Source organism: Ceratotherium simum, chromosome 32 (genome assembly GCF_057802395.1).
Source record: "Ceratotherium simum simum isolate JZ-2026a chromosome 32, ASM5780239v1, whole genome shotgun sequence".
NCBI classification, from domain to species: Eukaryota; Metazoa; Chordata; class Mammalia; order Perissodactyla; family Rhinocerotidae; genus Ceratotherium; species Ceratotherium simum.
In genome coordinates, this window is record NC_141931.1 from 22,434,673 (window position 1) to 22,456,127 (window position 21,455).

Genomic DNA, 21,455 nt, shown 5'->3' on the forward strand with positions numbered 1-21,455 from the left:
TCCATTACTGCCTTCTCAGTTTTTTTATTCCTTCTGAGAAATACATGCCTTATATCCATAATCCTACATTTTGCTATGTATCCTGTTAGTCTTTACTGGTATGTGCCCTTTATGTATCTAGAAGATTTCAGAATGAACATCTATGGGTATTAGAATCTAGGAACAGTATGTGATATGGCATTATTTTCCCCAAAATGTTCAATTTTCTCTCTTAGTCTTCTTTCCTCCCTACTTTCGTCCTTCCACCTCCACTCTAAAGTGTTTTTTTTAAATCTCTTCCAGCACATTGGTCCCTTATTAAACCCCATTCTACTCTGTTTCAGTAAATACTAACCTAGAATATTGCTTAAATTCTGGGTACCACACTGACAAAGATGCCCTTTCACCTTCATCATCATCAATAAGTAGCTATAGCTGAATGTCTTTGGAAAACGCTATGGAAGCCCACCTCAAATTGACCATCCCTAGCAATAAGTGGGTGACCAGAAGACGTGGAAAACGTCATGCAGGAGTCTGCAAAGTAATGGAATTCTAGTTACCCCTATGGATCTGTTACTGCATGTGTCCACCTTCCACATTTGTTTTGTTCTGTTATCTTTTTGATGTGGTTATATAAAATAAATGTTAATTACTATGGTTGGTTTTAATACATTGTTGACATTGAAAGTGTGCTAGGACCATAAAAGCAGATGATCATAATTAATGAAATATGTGACTTTTTACTAACAGAAAAAGGCAATCCATAAAATTTGCATTTAGTAAAGCAAATCAGTTTTAGGATTTAAGATGTAGACCTCATGGTGGTGTCTTATTTCGAGCTGCTCTAACAAAAATACCACAGACTGAGTGGCTTAAACAACAGAAATTTATTTTCTCACAGTTCTGGAGGCTGGCAAGTTCAAGATTAAAGTGTTGGCAGGGTTGGTTTCTTCTCTCCTTGACTTTAGATGGCCATTTTTTCTCTGTGTCTTCACATGATCTTCCCTCCATACCTGTCTGTGTCCTAATCACCTCTTATAAGGACATTAGTCATAGTGGGTTAGAGGCCCACTCCAGTGACCTCATTTAACCTTAATTACCTTTGTAAAGGTCTTATCTCCAAATAGTCACATTTTGAGGTATAGGAGTTAGGGCTTCAACATGTGAGTTCTGAGGGGACACAATTCAGCCCATAACAATGAGGTGGTTTCTAGGCACAGACCTTGCTGAAGAAGAGAAAAAACACAAATTTGTTCTCTAGTGAATCATTCTTAGTCTAGTGCCCAATCCCACCTCAGAGGACCCAGAGTGTGCAGCTCGTTCCTGAGGGCTTCCGTGTGCCAGGCACTGTCCAGGACTTCATACACATTAATCAAGCATCAGTCTTTCCTTACCTCTTATGTGTCACCTCTCTCTGGTATATTGGGAAGGTGTGATGGCAGAAAAAGATGATGTGTCCCAATGTGGTCCAGAGCTCCCTATGTGACCACCACTCCTCCAGCTGTGGGTTCCTCCCTGGTCAGCCAGGGGCCACGCCTCACTCCACTGTTGACCACAGGAGGAACGCTGTGGTGCAATAAGGCTACTTTTTAAGGAGGCTTTGCAGAGGGGGAGGTAAAAACTGGGAAGATCACACCTCTCTTTGTGGCCCCATCCATTATTACTCCACTCTGGAGAAGGAGGGGTGGAAGGGCACTAATCCCATCATGAGGTCTCCACGCTCATGACGTAATTACCTCCCAAACCCCATCTCCACGTACTGGGGAGTTTCAACAATGCATAGCAGGCAATTTCAAGTGAATTTAGTTTTCATAAGTTGTGAATTGATATAGATTGAAATATTGAAAACAGGATCTGAGCATCTGCAGTCTGGGTTAAGAGAAACATTTGAAGCTTTCTTTCACTGCTTAATATGTTGTTATGGAGAATTTTTTAAACATTTTAAATTATTTTGTATGAACTAAAATGGTGGCTCTCTCTGCAGGCTACCAAGAGCCACTGAGTGGTGGAGGAGGGCGGCAGTTTAAAGGGCTGAGAGTGTGAGAATCTCTACGACTAATCCCATTTTGTCTCTGTAACAGCACATCTTGCAGGCATGAATTAACCACTCTCTGGGTGCCACTGTTTTCCTTTTCTTTTTAATGGTTATATTTTTCATCAGGTTCCTACTCATCAACCTGAAAAGGTTGTCTTGAGGATTGGCTGATATTATTATCTGACGGAATATCAGCCAGCCATTGGATTAGCCATTCAAATTACCGTGTTGTGCCCTTAGAAAATCATCAGAGTGGGGACTAAATCATAAATTCAGTTTTTTTATTATATAGGTCTTTATATCTTCTTGATAATTTGTATTTGTTGGGGTTATTTGCCTACAGGGAAGAAGGAATTTGTATATTTTTCCGGGACTAAATGGATAACTATTTGTAGAGCTGATAAAAACTTTCGGGGGACACTAGTTAGAATTTAATTTTATTTTTATTGTTAGTTTTTAACCTGATAGGCTGAATAACTACTTGTGAATATTCTTGACTCAGGCTGCATTTGAGTCACTTTTCTTACCTCAATTCCAGATATTTCATGAGACTAATCCGAAGCTGAACTGGAGTGCTTCAGATTATTTCACATACAGCATTCAAATAAACAAAGAAAACTTTTCTCAATGACAAGTATTTTAAAGTTTGGGTTATCACTTAAAATAATTTGTCCACATATCATAAAATGTCTTTAATATAAAAAGATATAAGAACAGTGTTGGTTATGCCAACCATTACTGAATAGTGTCTGTCTTTTTGCCGACTTTAAACAAGAAGTCATCCTTTACTCTGCTCAACTTCACGGTTCACATCTAACCTTTGAGCAAGTTTGTGGACCCTAGCTTAACATATATCTGAGAAGAAACCCCTTCTTGTTACTTCCATTATAGAATAGTGTGGGAGTAAAGATTGAAGGCTCTGGGGGCTGGCCCCATGGCATAGTGGTTAAGTTTGCATGCTGCACTTGGGCAGCCCGAGGTTCACGGGTTCAGATCCCGGGCACAGACCTACACACTGCTCATCAAGCCTCGCTGTGGCGGCCTCCCACATACAAAATAGAGGAAGATTGGCACAAATGTTAGCTCAGGGACAATCTTCCTCAAGCAAAAAGAGGCAGATTGGCAACAGATGTTATCTCAGGGCCAATCTTCCTCACCGAAAAAAAAAAAAAGATTGAAAGCTCTGGAATCAACTCGTGGTTTGAATTCTGTGTCTGCCGCTTATTAGCTGTGAGCCCTTGGGCTAGTTCATCTCTGCCTCGGTTTTATCATCTATAAAATGAGAATAAAAATAGTGACCTATGTTATATGCCTGTTGCTAAACACTGTATGTACAGCTTTTAGAGCAGTGGCTGACAGTGGTAAGTGAGTATTAGCTATTACTGTTATTTTTATCATCATTAATTATTATACAGTGTAAGTCCAACCCACCATTCAAAGTGAACTTTATAAGATAGACATCATATTATGTTACTCTCCTGCTGAAAAGCCTCTAGTAGTTTGCAGTTAACTTGGAAAAAAAAACCCAGAGTCCTTCCTGTCGTCTTCAAGGCCCTGTGTGATGTGCCTCTTCTAGTGCTCTGACCTGGTCCCCAGCTGCTCTCTGCCTGTCTCCGACTCTAGGTACAGAGCACTTTGTTCTGTCTGGAACTCCTCCCTGCTCTGTCCTGCCCCACCCCAGTCATTCTGATTGCCTTGTGCTGGCGCTGTCTCCATAGCTCTGTGCACAGCCAGCTCCATAAGGACAGGGACTTCCAGCATCTAGAGCAGGGCCTGCTACTGGTAGTTGCTTGATAGGTGTGTATTTGTTGAATGGATGAATGAATGAAACAAATGGTAATTGTCAATCCTAATGCTTTGTGTGCTTTCAAATGTAGAAAATAAAGAGCTTGCACAAATATTGTCAAAGTAAAGTTAAATTCAGTTAAAACCATCGGAAGTTTCTGTGGAGTTTAGTGAACATGGTGAAGTGGAAGAAAACAGTGAACTAGGAGTGAAAATACTGGGTCCCGGTTCTCCTTCAGTTTCTGCACTGAAGATCACCTGGCTTCGCTGAGACTCAGCTTTCCTGCTATAAAACACAGGCAGGACTGGATCTCTCTGGAATGTAGAGCTCTGAGAAGCTGCCCAGTTGAAGAAGAGGAAAAAGGGGTGACTGGGAGGCACCCTGAGCCCCTTCACTTTAACTAGAGCAGTTTTGTTTTTATTGCCTTTATATATTGGGGGCTCATATGAAATCTGGTTGGAAAAAAAGAATCTGCTTTTAAAAAGTTTAAAAACCCACTTAATTAGAAGAGCACAAAGGTTACTTTTAGCTCAATAATTCTAATTCTGGTAGCTTAACTATTTAAAGGATATTGTTTCTTCTTAAAGACTGTTTCCTAAATGGCAATTTATTGCACCTTCCTTTAATTCCTCATTAATTTTCTGATGTTAGTTATTTAAAATATAAAACTAAAGGTATCCAATATGATTTTCTCTTGTTTCTTTTATTCTTCTCTTTTTTTGCACTTAAAGTTAGGATCCTTTTAGAATGTTAACTTTGAAATAGAGCCATACTGTTTCTTTTTATCATGAAGTTATACTGTGAAATGTACTTAAGATAATAATAAACTATTTGGGGACAACTTGGAGACCATAGTTGGTCATTAGTTGATTTTTAAATTTGGCAGACCTGCTTGATAGGAAAAGTTTTACTGAGTTTTCAAAACCATTTTAGTTGAGGTGGGCTAACGTGAAAGTAATGTAATGGTAAGACATTGAACTACTGACTTACAGGATGGTTTTAGGAATAGAAATGAGAATATCAGCCTTGCGTTCTTGAAAAAGCGGGTAACAAAATATCTTAACAAAATATAGGAATCGTGTGTTACACAATTGTATGAACTTTACTCATAAGGTTATAAAATATTCCCATCTACATACTGCCTAATAAGATTTTGAGTTTTGGTATGTTTTAATGTCAGTTTCTCTAAAAAATGCTTCTCTTAATCCACTGAAATTCTGTGGTGTGTATGTATGTGTATTCATGTGTATGAGTGCACATATGAAAAGTATGCAATTATTCATAATAATTTTTTTCTTATATTTGATACTATTTACTCATGTATTTATGTTACTTATGAATGTATCTTTCCCTTTAGCGAAAGAAGATGAATTTCCAAAGAAACCTTTGGGACAGCTTCCACCTGAATCTCAGTCTGCTGGCATTAGTCACCTGAGCAATGGACAAAGAAGTGTTGGCAGGTCAAGTCCTCATATGAGCAGCAGAAGAGAAAGTGGCTCATCACCTCACAAAAAACATGAGCACTCCCCTCACCATCAAAGCAGAATTGGTACACCAGAACGAGTAAGGCAGCTAAGACAGAAATCAGCGGACGAGGATGGTAAAAAGCTTAAAGAAGAGGCCGATTTTCAAAGGAAACTTCCATCAGGTCCACAAGACAATTCCAGGCAATATAATCATGCAGCTGCTAACCAAAATAGCAATGCGACTTCAAATATCAGGAAGGAATTTGTGCCCAAATGGAATAAACCGTCAGATATTTCAGCTATTGAAAAAACTGCCAAATATGCCATCGAAGGCAAAAGTAGATCAGCACACCCCACGCTTACAGTCACCATCCCTAGTTCTGCTGATGCTCGGATATCAAATGTAAGGCAAAAGATGAAGGTGTTGGAAGCTGATGAAGGGAAGCGTGGCTCTACTGCATCACAGTATGATAATGTACCTGAAAATGAAAATGGCGCTTCTATTGAAGAGGCTCTAGAAAGGGCTTACTCTCAAAGTCCAAGGAATATTGTTTACTCTCATAGTCCAAGAAAGCATGCTGAGCCAAGTTCTAGTCCATCAAAAGTATCAAACAAGTTTACTTTTAAAGGGCAGCCTCCAAGTTATGCAAAATATCCACCTCACCTAGATGGGGAAGATCGCGGGACAGTTCATCCACCATCTTACAGTAATCCCCCTGTTTACCATGGAAATTCTCCAAAACACACCCCTACTGCTAACAGCAACTTTGTGTCTCCACAGCTTACCCCTAGGACTCAAATGAATCCTTCCAGGAGACCTTATGGTTCTACTCTTTCAATCGATACTTCTCCAGAGAAATCTTACAGCCGCCCAACTCCTCTTGTACTACCATCTAGTCGAATAGAAGTTCTTCCCGTTGATATTGGTGCTGGGGGATATTCGGGCAATTCGGGGTCACCAAAGAGTGGAAAATTCATCATTCCTCCAGTGGATTATTTGCCAGATAACAGAAAATGGTCAGAAGTTAGTTACACATACAGACCTGAGATGCATGGACAATCGTGGACTCGAGATCCTAACCGCAGCCACTTAAGCAATTTACCAAAATATTCCACCTTTCAACATGTATCCTTTCAGGACCATAACCTCCCAGCAGTTTCAGTAGATAGTCCAGTGCGGTATAGAACTTCACCAGCTTTAGAAGATGCCACTTCCTCTGGGTATCAATATTCAGGGCCCTCGCCTCCAGGATATCACTACAGAAATCGGGATGGACTTTCTATTCAAGAATCAGTATTGCTGTGAGAATTCTTCTGTACTTGCTAAAGACGAAAGAATAGAAATCATATGAAACCCATGTTGCTATGTTTATAATGGCCAAAGCAGTATTTTATACTATTGTAAACAACTCGCACAATTCTAATAAGAATATATGGAAGTGTTTTCATCCTCACATAGATGCTGCTTAAGATGAGCATTTTAAATTGCATCATCACTAAACCTGTTAAAAGGAATTTAACATGGAAACATAGCAATAGCATTTAGGGATGCACACACAATAATAATTCATTACTCAGTTCCATTTATATCTTTCTCCAAAACCTGAACATTTTTACTCTATTAGCCCATTCTATTTTGAGTAATGTTACAAAGCACTGAAAAACTGTCTGTGTAGAACAGGTATTTTTAAGGCTATATGTAGTGTATGTGTCTTTTAACAGATGTTATAGGCGTCTATTCATACACATTTGAACACAGAACTAAAGAAACATTTAAAAACTACTTTTAATCTAGATCCATGGAATAATTTATTATTCTTTTTCTTAACTTGTTTTTTAGTTACTTTTTTTTTCCTTATATTTTTAACCCAGGTCTTAAACTGACTTCAGAGTTTGCCCTGACTTAATTTAACATCTCGCAGAATGCTCATCATTCTCATTCAATTGCTGCCATTTTCTTTCAGTCTGAAAATTAAAGACATTGGAGAGATAGGCTGACCACTTAATGGTGCTTAAAAGTCGGGGCAGTTAAAGTAAGTTCATGGCCAGAGGTGCAATGCTCAGTGTATCCATGCACGTGAGATCAGTTTTACTGCATTTGTGCCCTTTCTTCTGGTCTGACTCTTGCAAAGCTCGGAGCAGAACGTTCCTTGCCAGATGCAAAGGAAATGCTATAATACACTCTCCAGTGGATGCCAGCAGGAGAAGTTGCAAGTTACTGATCACCAAGCACTCACACAGGGCAGCAGAACAAACTCCTTTGAAAGTCATTTGAAAGCCAGATTAACAATGTGGTTACTTCTGACTTCTGCCCCTCAAATTCCTGCAGGGCCTCCCCACAAAGGGCCCAGGTGGTCATTTACATGATCTTTTTCGGGCACTCTTTTCTTTCAAGAATGTAGTCAATGGATATTGCTGCACTTAGGCTGTTAAATTATCGTTGTGTAAAATTATAAAAAAATGATCCTAATTATTAATAGGAGTCTAAGATTTTGGGGTTTTTTTCAGAGTGTGACTTTCAAAAATCTTTTTTTCTTTTTCAGTGAAAAAAATTCAGGTTCATGGTAAAAAGTTAGCAATGTCTTTAAATAGATTCTATTACACTACAATTACCAAAATACTGACAAAGTTTTGGGCGTTCCAAGAAAGTCTGACTTTGTATTTAATTGGAGAGCTTGTCTTCAACATGGCTTTGCTCATATTTGAGTAGTAGAGAGTAGAAAACCTGGCATCGATGGCTCTTGTTGCAAGTTGGAGCTTGAAACTTTCAAGGTACAGAAGTGTCTTTTAAAATGAGAGTGACATTTGTTTAGCTAGTGAGTGCGACAGTATTTTTTCTGTATATAATGAGTCTAATGTACTTTTAATCAGCTTGGTAATGATGTTATCACATGGCAGAAGAAAGGCAGCGTATGAGCAGCCAAGCGCCACACTGCAGCTCCAGCAAAGTCCTGCTCGCCCTGGGCTCTTGATGCCAGTCGTGTGGGAGCCTAGACATAAATGTGTACAAGTGTAGCTGGGGGTATCAATTCCAATTTTCAAACCATGCTTCTGTGACTTACAATAAACCAAGCTGTACAATTTAGTTTATGATAGCAGCATCTGGCTGCTCCAAAATATATATACCAACAGTGGTAAATACTGTAGATTTATATATATATATATATATATATGCAAAACATATATATACACACACTATTTTCTTATGTCATCTATGACATTTTTTATCTGTATACTTTTTTTGATGTGATTATTTTTAACATGCTAAAAGTAATAAGTATATTTGTTTTGTGTCTTTTATGTGCTTTTTTCATATGGCAAAAGTGGGATGCTTCTAAACCTAATTCTCTTCTAACTGAGTAGACCTTCCCCGTGTTTGCCTGCATGACTTTATGTGGATCACAGTTCTGTGTTATATGCTTTATTAATTTCCAGTAGTACTGGATTTAAAACTATGTCACCTTTCCTTTATTTTACTTAATCTGCCATTATTAATAGCAATAAGGTATTATTTCTAGTCTTCGTCATTATAAAATGTGGCTCTCTGTTAAAGTAGGAAAATTTAATTTGAAGTTATTTTGCCACCATACAATTTTGCTCTTTCAAATTTATCTTTTAATAAAAGATAAATAGTGGAATAATGATAAAAGATGAAATATATTGGTAAAGTGGGTTGAAATATATTTATGAAAAACATATTTGGTAAGGATTTTCGTGGCGTGGAGACTGATTTTACTCTAACTACATGTCCATGGTGTAAATATTTTGCCATTATTAAGTCTGTTCTTCATAGCTGTTTTGCCTAACACAATAAGCACTTGTGTATAGTTTTTATTTTTTTAATATTTAGTTTGAAAAGTTAAAGAAACTAGACCCAGAGTCTCAAAGATTTTTAAAACTTTGACTCTGGTGCTTATGTTTCCTATAGGATGTAAAGAAAATAGACAACTTTTTAAAGCTGGGAAACAAGAGTGTATATATATATATGTAAAATCAGGTATCAGAGTATTGTAGGGGAGGAAAAAAATGTTTTCCTTCTACCCTTCTAGGTTCTGTAAATTGGACTGACAAAAGACAGATTAACAGGAGAAAACAAACAGAAGTTTATTAACACAGCGTCGTGCATTCACATGGTATCCAGTGATGAGTAACTCAGAGACGGGTAGACTTGCAGTCTATATAACTAACTTAGTGGGAGCGGGAGAGAAAGGCACTTAACGGAGAAGCAAATGACTTTTTGGAAAGGTAAGTGGGCCCTTAGGACAATAGATGGGAGACCTGGTGGTTTGTGACAATGTCTGGGTGTGGTGCCAGAGGAGGAGATTAGAGTTGCCCTGGGAGGGGATTTATGACATTGAGTTCTTTGGGGAGGCTCTGCTTTTAGGCAAATAAGGGATTTCAGGAACTCAAATGCCTTCAGCTCAAAGTCATTCTTAGGCCAAAGTGGCATATTTTGGGGTGGCATGTCCTTCAGCAGTAATGATGGAATGTTTCTTGAAAGAACGAAAAGAGATTCAATCGATAGGACGTTTCTGGAGAAGAAAAATAGATGTTTACAGGATGTGATGGGATTGTTTTAACTTTTTTCATTTTAGGAAGATTCTAATACTAAACTTTATGTCATACTCAGTGTAACTTTAAAATTGAGTTTCATATTTGTAGCCTTTCAGATCTCTCCCTCAGGGCCCTTTATAATGCAAGCACAAGAACAGCACCTAGTCTGTACTTTGCTGAGATCTCTTTTCTTTTCATTTTCTTGATTAGAGAAAAACATGCCATGTCCACAAATAGGGATTTATTCACAGAGGACCTATAGCTTAATCTTCTGGAAATATTATTACTCTCAGTTGTCTTCTAGACTCACAGCATTACTTTAGTATGCACTTGATTGTGGGTTAAGTTTATGGTTTTACGATCTCTTTTTGTTTTAATTGTTCACTTAATGGATTTTCAGTGTCCATTTCTATTATAGATATTAATGCCTATTGACCAGGTGGTTTTAATAAGTCAAACTTTACTTTTACATTGATCCAGTGTGCTGAGAATAGGAAGAAAGGATTCCATTTAACATTGATTTGTGAATTGTACTTTCAGAAGGATTTTCGGTTATCCATAAATCTAAGCATAACTGCCGCCATTTTATAAATAAGAACACTGAGAAATATAGTGTTTAATATAATATATATTTGTTTATATATTATAATATATATAAATAATATAATATAAATTTGTTTAAAAAAAACAAATTTTAGATTTCATAGGAACGGATCTCAACCTTTGCTGCTCTTCAGAATTATCTGGGGAACTTTTAAAAAATGTTCCCCTTGGTTCCCACCCTGGGCCACTTAAATCACAGTCTCTGGGGTGGAACCCAGGCATCAGGTAATTGTATCTTTTTCCCCACTCAGTCAATTAAGCTCTTTCAAAAATAAAAATCCTTCTAAAGTTGATTGTCTTATATTCCCACTATGAGCCATCTCAAAAATTCTTAACAGATCAGTTTCAGAGTTTAGAAACTCTGATTTCAGGTAAGTTAGGAAAAATTCCACTGGAAAGATTCACATTACCTGCCATCTCTATAAATTTTGATGAACTACTGACAGCTGTAGAAAGTATAAATGGCTTCAGATGGAAGGTGGCGTGACCCTGTAGTTTCTCTCATTACTGCTTACAGCAGTTCTTCAAAATAGGTAGAGCCTTATTAAGAGTTCCATTTTCCTAGACAACCTCTGTCATTTTCCTTAAGTGGCATGCTAACAAAAGGCCGAAGCTGTTTGGAAGCCTAAGTGCATTTTCCCTATGTGAGGAGCGGAGAAAGTGCTACTTAGTCTGGTCATTCACCTGACCAATCAACATTTTATTGAGCACCTACAGTGCGCTCGTTGTCCTGGGGACTGTGCTGGGCTCATGCTTCAAAATAAGAGACGTGTTTTATAATCTATGTCTCAGTCCAATGTTGGAGATATGCACAGGTGATTATTACAGGCACAGAAAGGCCACAGCTCAAGAGGGTCAGGGAAGGCATGTGGGGGAGTTGCCTCAGCTGAGCCTGAGAGGATTAATGGAGTAGATGGACAAAATGGAGGGGAGGGGCATTTCCCCAGAGAGGATGGTGTGAGCAACTGCGTGATCTGAGAGAGCAGGTTTGCCACTTTGATGTGTATGTGGGGTGGGGGTGGGGGTTCCACAGGACACCAGATGGGGAGGGCCTCATATGCCATTGAACCTGGAGCTTGCGGAGGCCTGATGTGAGGGAATGAGCCTGGAGGAAGTTAGGAAGACTGCGGCAAGTGTTCTAAGAGGTGGTGCAGAGCTGAGGGCCAGGGAGGAAGTTACGAAGAAAAGGTGATTAACTTGAGAACTAATTACTAAGTAAAATTGGCAAGACGTGATAACTGGTTGAATGTAATCATAATAATCATAATATGAAAAATAGCTAACATTACTGAAGGCTTTCTGTGTGTCTGGCACTGTGCGAAGCATTGTACCCATATTAACTCATTTAATTCTCACAATGACTCCATGAAGTATGTACTACTATGATTCCCAGTGTACAGATGAGAAAGCTAAGGCACAGGCAGTTGAAGTAACTTACCCCAAGTGACGCAGCTCAGAGGTAATAGACCCAGGACCTGAGTCCAAGCAGTCTGAATCTAGAGCGTGTTCCCTCCCCCGACCCCAACGATTTTAAGGAGGTATAATTTACCTACCATAAAATTCACCCAGTTAAATGTACACTTAAATGATTTTTTAATAAATGTACAAAGTTGTGCAACCATTACAACAACCAATTTTAGAACATTTCCATCACCTCAAAAAGATCTCTTATGTCCATTTACAATCAATCTCTTTCCTGCCCCCAGCCTGGGGCAACCACTCATCCACATTCTACCCTTCTGATTTGCCTTTTCTGGACATTTCATATAAATGGAATCAGTATGTATTTTTTGCATCTGGCTTCTTTCACACTTAGTTTAATGTTTTTGAGGTTCATCCATGTTGTAGCATGTTATCAGTAGTGACTTTCCTTTTCATCGCTGGGGAATATTCTGTGATATGGCTATGTCACATTTTGTTCATTCACTCACCAGTTAATAGACATTTGGATTGTTTTCACATGCTGCTGTGACCACTGTGTACAAGTCTTTGTGTGGACATGTTTTCATTTCCCTTGGGTCTTTATCTGGGAGTGCTATTGCTGCTTTTATGGTAAGTTTATGTTTAACTTTTTAAGAAACAGCCAAACTCTTCCAGAGTGTCTGCACCATTTTACATTCCCACCAGCAATATATGGGAGTTCTGATTTCTCCACATCTTCACCAACACTTGTTATTTTGTATTTTTTGATTATAGCCTTTCTAGTGGGTATGAAGTGATATCTCATTGTGGCTTTGATTTGCATTTCTCTAATAGCTAATGATGTTGAGCATCTTTTCATGTGCCTATGGGCCATTCATATATCTTCTTTGGCGAAATGTCTGTTCAGATCTTTTGCTCAGTTTTTAATTGGGTTGTTTTCTTACTTTTGAGTAGTAAGAGTTCTTAATATATTCTGGATACAAGTCCTTTGTAAGACACAATTTGCAAATATTTTCTCTGTCTGTGACTTGTCTTTTCAATTTCTTAATTGTGTCTTTTGAAGTGCATATGTTTTAAATTTTAATGAAGTCCAGTTTATTGGTTTTTTTCTTTATGGATCTTGCTCTTAGTACTGTATTTCTCTGCCTAGCCCAAGGTCCCAAAGGATTTTCTTCTGTGTTATTATTATAGAAGTTTTATAGTTTTAGCTCTTAACATATGGGTCTATGAACCATTTTGAATTTTGTATATGGTGTGAGGTAAGGATCTAAATTTATGTGGATATCCAGTGGTCTCAGCACTATATGTTAAAAAGACTGTGCTTTCCATAATTGAATTGCCTTGGTACCTCTGTCAAAAATCATTGACAATATATATAAAGGTTTATTTTAAGTTTTGAAATCAGGAAGTGTACATCCTCCAACTTTGTTCTTTTTCAAATTGTTTTGGCTATTCTGGGTCCTTTGCATTTCTATATAAATTTTAGGATCAGCTTGTCAGTTTCTGCAAAAAAAAAAACTCCTGGGATTTTGATAGAATTGTTTTGAATCTATAGATCAATTTGGAAGAATTACCATTTTAACAATGTTGAGTCTTCCAATCCATAAACATAGGATGTCTCTCCATTTATTTTGATCTTCTTTAATTTCTCTCAGGAATTTTTATAGTTTTAGTATATGTCTTACACTTCTTTTGTTAAAATTATTCCTGAGTATTTTATTTTTCTTGCCCTTGTGAAGAGAATTGTTTTCCTCAGAGCCTGTGTGCTTAAACATCATGTTGTACTGTTGAGGGGAGAGAAGGGGCCAAGGTTAATTTCTGCAATTCTCAGGTTGGATGGTAGTGTGGGTAGTGGGGCTACCGTCTGACAAAAAGAATTCAGAAGAAGGAGCAGGTTGAGGTTTAGTGGGAAAATGACTTCTGTCTTGAAATGTAGAATATGAGGAATAGGGGACTGACAGATTGTGTTGTCTGACAGGCAGCTGGCAATTTCAGAGAGATTGGGGACTTGCCAGCACGTGGGAGGTAAAGCCATGGGAGAGTACTTGCCTAGGGAGAAGATGAGCAGACTAAGGAGGGGAAGAGCCTGGGGCTCACTGACATTAAGAGGTGCCTGAGGGAAAGGAGCACGTGAAGGACTCAGTGAGAACAGTCATGGACTGGTTCCACAGTATCTGAATGCTCAGCGATTGAAGACTGAGCTTTGGAGTCAGACTGACTCGAGTTTGAACTTTGCCTCAATGGGCCAGCCACTGCTCTCAGTCCTGGTGAAATCATGAGGTAACAAGACAACATCCCTGTCCTCATGGAGCTTATGTTGTGATCCACTTCCTCATCTCTAAGGTGAAGATTGTAGTATTTGTGTGTAGTATTTCGTGGGGTTGTGAGGATTAAATGAGTTCATCTGTGTGAAGTGTTCAGCACAGCAACGTCACACAGTCATCATTTGGAGTGTTATCTGTAACCACGTCACCACAGTGCTAGGTTTTAGTGACCAAGGGGACGTGGGCCTTGACTTCATGGAGCAGGGAGGGCAGTGAGGGAGAGCACATGAGAGGGAGAGCACAGAGGGCAACTTGAGGCGATGGTGCCCTGGCTGGGGAAGTGAGAGTTCCAGGAGGGAGGGACTGAGCAGCAGTGTCAACTGCAGCAGGATGACCCAGGGACCAGGACTCAAGAGACGGTGTGGGTTGCTGGCATCTGCTGTCATTCCTAGAGCCACAGTCAGATCACAGTGATCACAGGCAGGCACAAGTGGAAGGTGATGCGGCTCTCTCCAGAGGTTGAATGACAAGGGGTGGCAGTTACTGAATAGTAGCTGGAGGGAAGGATGGTAAAGGCGGGGTTTGGGGGGAGGGCTGTATTTACCTGGGAAAAATAATGCTGACTAGAAATCAGTTTTGACCATTCAAACATTCTCAAGGACTTCCACAGATCAGCCCCTGGTTTTATTCCAGTTTGTTACTTTATGTATTCCTGAGGATTAAAACACCAATTATTAAACTTTCTGTAATTCAGACTTTTCACTTTAATTTGAAGGAAAATGGGCATAATCAGAATATAAAGCAGGCTGCATTAAGAAAACTCATAAGTTCTGTCCAGGAACATCGACTTTGTAAAGCACTTCTTAAATCTTGTGGCCACACATAGTACACTAACAGAAGATGTGCAGAAGGTGGAGAGGTTAACTTCTCTGTAAGCTAAATATGGATCAGCAGTGACCTGTGGCTCCCCGAAAAGCTAACTCAGTCTTGAGCGAGTTAATAAGCTCTGCCGCCAATTCAGGGTGTGGCTTTGGGCAGGTCCCTGGGCCTCTCTGGGACTGGATTTTCTGATCTGTCAACTCTGGAGGTGGAAAAGGGAGTTTGAAAAGGGTTCTGCCCCAAACTTTTAAATGAAGGGTGCCCCGACCAGAGGCCTATTTGTCTGCTTTGTGCCTGGTACCGTGTCAAGTGCTAGGGAAACAATGGTGAGCAGAGGCCTGAGGGTCCCTGGCCTCCTGGAGCAGATAGTCCGGTGGGGAAGGTGGATGTTAGTTATATGGTTCCTGCCACAAGTGAAAACCCACATCGTGGCAAGGACCAGGAAGGAGGAGGACCCAGTGCACTCAGCACCTATAAAAATGACGCACGTGAAGATGATGCTGAGAAAAGATGTGGCTTGAATTGGACATAGAGGGGAAGTAGCCACAGCCATGAGCAGAGGAGCGATGAGCCATGAGCGGCTCTCAGCGATGGGAGATGAAGCAGCTCTCACAGTACAGCCCAGAAGCAAAGACAGCAGAGTAGCAAATACCCATACAAAGAGCTCAAGTTGCTAACGTGAAGACGGTGTTAAGTTCTCAACCGTGTCTGTACCCATGGATAACACCATCAGTGGAGGTACCTATGAAAAGGAAGGACTACGATGGCCCTTACATGTGCCCTCTGGAGGCCGTCAAGTCTGCACTATAGTCTGAGTTTGCCACTTAGCAGCAGTGTGACCTTGGGTGAGTCACATTCCCATTCTGAGCCTCACTTTCTCAGCTATAAAATGTGGGCATTAGAGCTAGAGGGGATAGTGGGGATGACCTAAGAGTGCATTTCAGCCATGGCTACAAATGAGAATCACTTGGGAAGCTGCCAAAAATACTGATGCCCAGCCCCTCCCCTAGCCAATTAAGTCGGAATCTCTCAGGCCCACGAATTAGGGTTTGATGTTTTTTTTTTAAGTTAAACACTATACAACCCAACATTTCATGATTCTGTAATCTATCCCTTAGAACCTAACCATGTAATGCAATTGTACAGGATTGTGCTACAGTCAGAGCCTTGGGCTTGAAACGTGAGAAGCCATGAATGATCTGCCTTGTTAACAGGTGAAGTGTTTTGGCCACAGAGGAAGAAAGGAGATGTCACTCTCTCTCCTCCTCTATTTCTTTTGTCTTCTAGCTCCCATATCATCATTCTATTGCTATCCAGAAACCACCTTAAAATCATATGAGGGGGGCAGGGTTCAGCCTGGTGGCGCGGCAGTTGAGTTCGCACGTTCCACTTTGGTGGCCTGGGGTTCGCCAGTTTGGATCCTGGGCGCGGACCTACTCACCGCTCATCAAGCCATGCTGAGGCGGTGTCCCATGTAGAAGAACTAGAAGGACCTACAACAAGGATATGCAACTATGTACTGGGGCTTTGGAGAGAAAAAAAAAAAAAGGAAGATTGGCAACAGATGTTAGCTCAGGGCCAGTCTTCCCCCCCAAAAAAAAATTGTATTAGGGGATTTTTGTTTAGAGGATTGAATGGTATAACGGAAAGAACATAGGCTGAAAACAACCTCGGAGGTGAGTCTCAGCTTTTCCTCTAACCTTGCTGGGCCTCAGTCTCCTGAATAAAACAGAGAAGATGAGGCTTCCCTGCAACGGTGCTCTGAAGAGTGACTGAGATCATGTCCATGTGGTATAGTGCCTGGGACGTAGATGCTCGATGAATGTTAAATAATGAATGTAAATGTGTAGGGAAAGCGCTAATATTCATATTTAGAGAACGTTTTTTTCCTTTTAGACTTGTAAAGTGCCCCCAGATGGAGTGTGGGCAAAGAATAGTAAAAGAAAATGTACAGATAAAGAAGTACACAGCTATTAAAAGTGTTATACATCCCCATTAATTAGAGAAATTGAAATTGAAACAGTGATTGGCAAAGACGTTTGGCAGAAAGAATGTTCATACCCTGTTAGTGAGAGGAAAATTGTATTCCACAAATGTTCCGCTTACCAGTATCAGCATTTATATGTTGTATTCTTTGGCCCAGCAATACTACTATAAACAAAAATACATGTGGAAAAAGAAACATGGAAAAGGATGTTTGTTGCACCATTGTTTGTAATAGAGAAAAATTGGAAATAACTCGAATGTCCATCAATAGAGGATAGGTTAAATTACGGTATAACCACATAAAAGAGTACTGTTCACCCGTTAGAAGTATGTAGGTAGCTTTATATGGATTGACATGGGAAGATGTCTGATTTACTGCTAAGTGAAAAAGCTACAAAACAGTGTTGACATAGCCGTTGGTTGGTTTTGTAGCTTCTGGCTTTGCCTCAGACCAGCCTTGAAGCAGGACTCAGCATTGTGGTGTGAAAGTCGTGGGTGGAATGGGGATGAGGGTTGCTAACCCATGGTGATGGGCTATCAAGGAAGTTCTGTTTGCACAAAGGCTTTGAAGCCTTTTAGGACAGGCAGTGAAGAAGGTTTTAGAATTGATGGGCAGGTATCTGGGATGTAAGAATTAGCCACCTTGAAATAAGTCAGGGAGGTGAGGAAAAGCAAAGATGCCTACATGGGGACGGGGTGGGGGGAGGAGGAGGGCATGTTGCAGGTAGGTAGGAATAGGAGGTGGAAGGGAAGTATATTTTGAACGTCTGCTCCCCACTTGGGACCCCAGGTAGGCTTTAACCAAGAATGAGCATGACGGGGCTTTGGGTGGAACTCAGCGAATGCTGGTCGTTGATGGACAGGGGAGACCATTCCCTCCTCTTGAACCGTTTTGTTTGTTCCCTTACTGTTGTTTCAGTCGGGGGAGGAAGAAGGGACAAGAAAACCAGAGAGGTTCCTGGGGCAGCCCCGAAGGGCGGCAGGTGGTCACAGGCCAGGAGCCCTGAGACCAGGGACACTAAGTAATAGCCACACTCTGATTGCCCGAGGCTGGGGTGGCCTGGGGATCAAAGGGCACTTTCTCATTTTTATTATTGAAGCTGAAGGCCAAACTGATGCCCAGTGATTGAAAGAAAAGCAAAAATAATAATTTTTTTGAAAGGCAGATATCTCAGAAATATGAAGACCTGGAAATATGGGGAAAGTCAGGCGCCTCGTACTCTCTTCCCGAGGAATAAGTCGATATTGGACTTCAAGACTTCTACTTAAAAGCCCGTCTGGGAAGCCAATCTTTTCATCTCTGGCCGGCCCTGATCAGAAAAAATGGCAGGTGTTTACTGATACCAGAAAGGGGTGGGGGAGGTTATAAACCTGGACTTGTCTCATCTTTTTAAAATCACTGGATGCTCCGTTAGTCCGGGATGGCCTGTTCCTTTGGATTTCTTATCAGTAAAATGTTCTCCAAGGTTTGAGGCACTGTCAGAGTTGTCCATTTTCATTTTGTCAAATACGTTTATTAAAAGAAAAGTAAATAATATTGTAACACATGAAAGCGAAGAAAGAGCATAAGCTCAGAAAAATGGACAGTTCTTTAAACTGAATATAGTTGCCCTTTTAAAAAATCCACTATATTGACCTTTTTAAACACCCTCATGACAGACTGGTGAAAACTCTGTAGGGCTCAGCCCTGGTGCACACGTCAGCATTTAAAGGCCACTGAATTAGTGTTCGTTTCAGGACCAGATGATATGATTAGATGATGTGGCTTGTAGAAAATTAAAGTCTTTAGCCAAACCAGATGCTAAGCTTCTGCCCAGAATCAATATACTATTAGAAATCCTGGAAACTAATAAACATACCATAACTATTAATTTATAGATAGGTTGTTGGCAAATAACCTCAGAGAGGGAATCCAGGCTTGAAACAGCTTTTGTGACACCAGATGGAGTGTGTGAGTTTAGCCAGAGTCCTGAGAAGGGATCTGTACAGTGTATAAAAAATATCCACTGTATCTGTGAGTTAAGTCTGAGATAAACTAAGAAAAGTATAGGAAAGTAGAACCTAATCGAAGCCGATACAAGAATTACGACTCATGCGAAGAACTAGATGTTCTTTTACAATGAAGTGTGTTGGTGTGAGGCAGGGACAACACACCTATCTAGAATCTGGTCACCTGGCAGCTTTACCTGAGGACAAAGAGGCCAAAAGGAACCTGGCCTAACCAGGTGAATGTCCCGCACTTAGGGTGGCAGAGCTGAGCCCTTCAGGAGGACAGACCACCCCGAGTCCAGGAGGCTCACTTATGTCCCCAGTGGTCTCAAACCAGGCAGGCCCTAAAGCTCTCCCCGTTTTGTGTTGGGCAGTTTACAGATGAAGAATCGAGCTGGAATGGTCCAGTGACTTGACCTTGGGCAAAGGACCTGACCTCACCTTTCCCCACTGCTGCTCCACCCACAGCAGATGGAAGGTAGCAAATCCACAGGTAGGAAGGTAAACACCGTGTGTGCACCCCACCTGCGGTGGACTGCCCTCAGCCTGAGAGTGAGAGAAGAGGATAGAAACTTGGTTATGGGTACAACCAACCGACCAACCAACGAACCCAGGGGCAAATACTCCAGAAATGATTTTTAACTTTCTCCTCAGCCCCACAATCTCAAATCATACCTTTAAAGCCCAACTTGGATGATGTCCTTTTCCTGTTTAAAAACTCTCAGTGGCTCCCCATGGCCATCATATTAAATATGCATCACTCAGCCTGGCTTTCAAGGCCGTCCATGACATATGCCATGAACTTCCTTTGCAGCAGGGGTTTCCTGTCTGTGCTTTCTGGGACCCCAGGGCCTCCTTGGAAACGACTCAGACAGTGGGTTTGGGAGTAGCAAAGTTGGATGTTTGTGTGAAAATTAAGTAAGGGGCTTATAAGAGATCAGCAGAGAGGTACAGCTGGACTGTTAGCTTCGTGGGTTGCAGGTTTCCATAGCTTGGTCAATGTTCCAAACTCTACAGTGCCCTGCAGTGGGAAGACCATCTTCCAATGTACCCATGAGAGACATCACCTACCAGGCTATTGGCAAAATTACACAGCATGGTTTGCCTTTAGTGTCCCCCACACCCTTCCTGTCTATTCTCTATAGCTCTGTACCCCCCTCTCATATCTAAGACTCTTACCACCTGGTATCACTTGTCTTGCAAACCTCAGCATCATATTTGTATGTAAATGAGAGTGTCGATGTCAGTTACAGGTCTCTGTCCAGTAGCCTAGATTTTTTGTAGACCTTGCTCTTCTTACAGTTTCAACTCAGTTTTTTAGGGAAGGCTTCATTTTAACTGGAAGTTGGACTGTACCATCTATTACCCAGGTCACTAATTCTTAAAGTGTATACAAATGACATGGGGACCTTGCTAAAATGCAGGTTTGATTTCGTAGGTCTGCAATTTGCTCTGAGATGCTCTATTCCTTATAAGCTCCCAGGTGATGTTGATGCTGCTAGACTGGGGACCACACTGTGAGTAACAAGGATCAAGGCCAGGCTTCCTTGAAGAGCAGTCAGGAAGAAGTTCAAGTTCCTGAGCCCCACTCCTCCATCACAACCACACTGGACTGCCGAGCAGCTCCCTGGGGCCAGAGGCAGCTGCCCGGTATGGCTCAAGCACATAGTAATTTGCCTCTGCAGAGCTTATGGACATGAATGAGGTGGCTGTATGTCTTCCTTCTCCAGTCTCTGCAGAATTCCTGTTTCCCAGGCCTAGACCCTTTGAAGGGTCTAGTCTGGCTGTTGGAGATGATGCTTCTCACCTCCAGAAGGCAATTCAGCAGGTTCTTGAGGGAAGAGAGTAAATCGTTGCCCTTTGGGATTTCCTGAAGCAGCTTCCAGCAAGTGGAGGGAGGCCAGAGGACATTTTCTCCTTAACACATTATTTCTCTTCCTACCATGCATGCAACTGGGCCAAACCATTTTAGCAACAGTTCTTGGGTCGGTGACACCCACTCCTCATTTACCTCTGTATGTGTGTTTCTGTGGGAAAGGAAGATAATGAAATTTAGCTTAACCAAGCTGTAGGTTGGAAGTTATAACCTACCTAATTTCCTAATTAAGCTATCAATTAAGGCTGTGTCTATGCCACCTGCTATGCCTGGGCCTGGTGCCATGCGGTAGATGCCAACTCTGACAAACCCATCCCTACAGAACCCAGGGCTCCTGACACGCTTGTTTCCAGTAACGCTTTCCTCATTGCTCTTCTGCCTTCCCCCATGGCTTCCTCCTAAAGTATTTTTCGAAGTCCGCATTGAGACAGGTTGCCCAACCCTTTTGTCATGCATATGGGGTTATGGAATGTTGGAGTTTTCCAGCAGACTTCATCTGGGCCTTTTGAGGGCTACAACTTCCCCACAGAGAACATTCGTGTTGACCATTTGGCACAGGAGCCAACCGCCTTTCTTGCCTTAGAGGCTCTGAGCTTCACCCCAGGGAGAGGCATAA

At 41.0% G+C, this 21,455-nt stretch overlaps 1 protein-coding gene across 4 annotated transcripts in view; it reads left to right on the forward strand.

Annotated features, from left to right (window-relative positions):
* Window positions 1-8,962, forward strand: part of USP6NL (USP6 N-terminal like) — a 167,664-nt gene extending 158,702 nt beyond the window's left edge. For all 4 annotated transcript variants that reach the window (XM_087420834.1, XM_087420832.1, XM_087420833.1 and 1 more), the window contains one exon: window positions 5,158-8,962. In XM_087420834.1, the coding sequence (XP_087276960.1) occupies window positions 5,158-6,572 (1,415 nt within the window). In that variant the 3' untranslated portion in view covers window positions 6,573-8,962. The remainder of the gene's footprint in view (window positions 1-5,157) is intronic.
* Window positions 8,963-21,455: the final 12,493 nt, after the last annotated feature.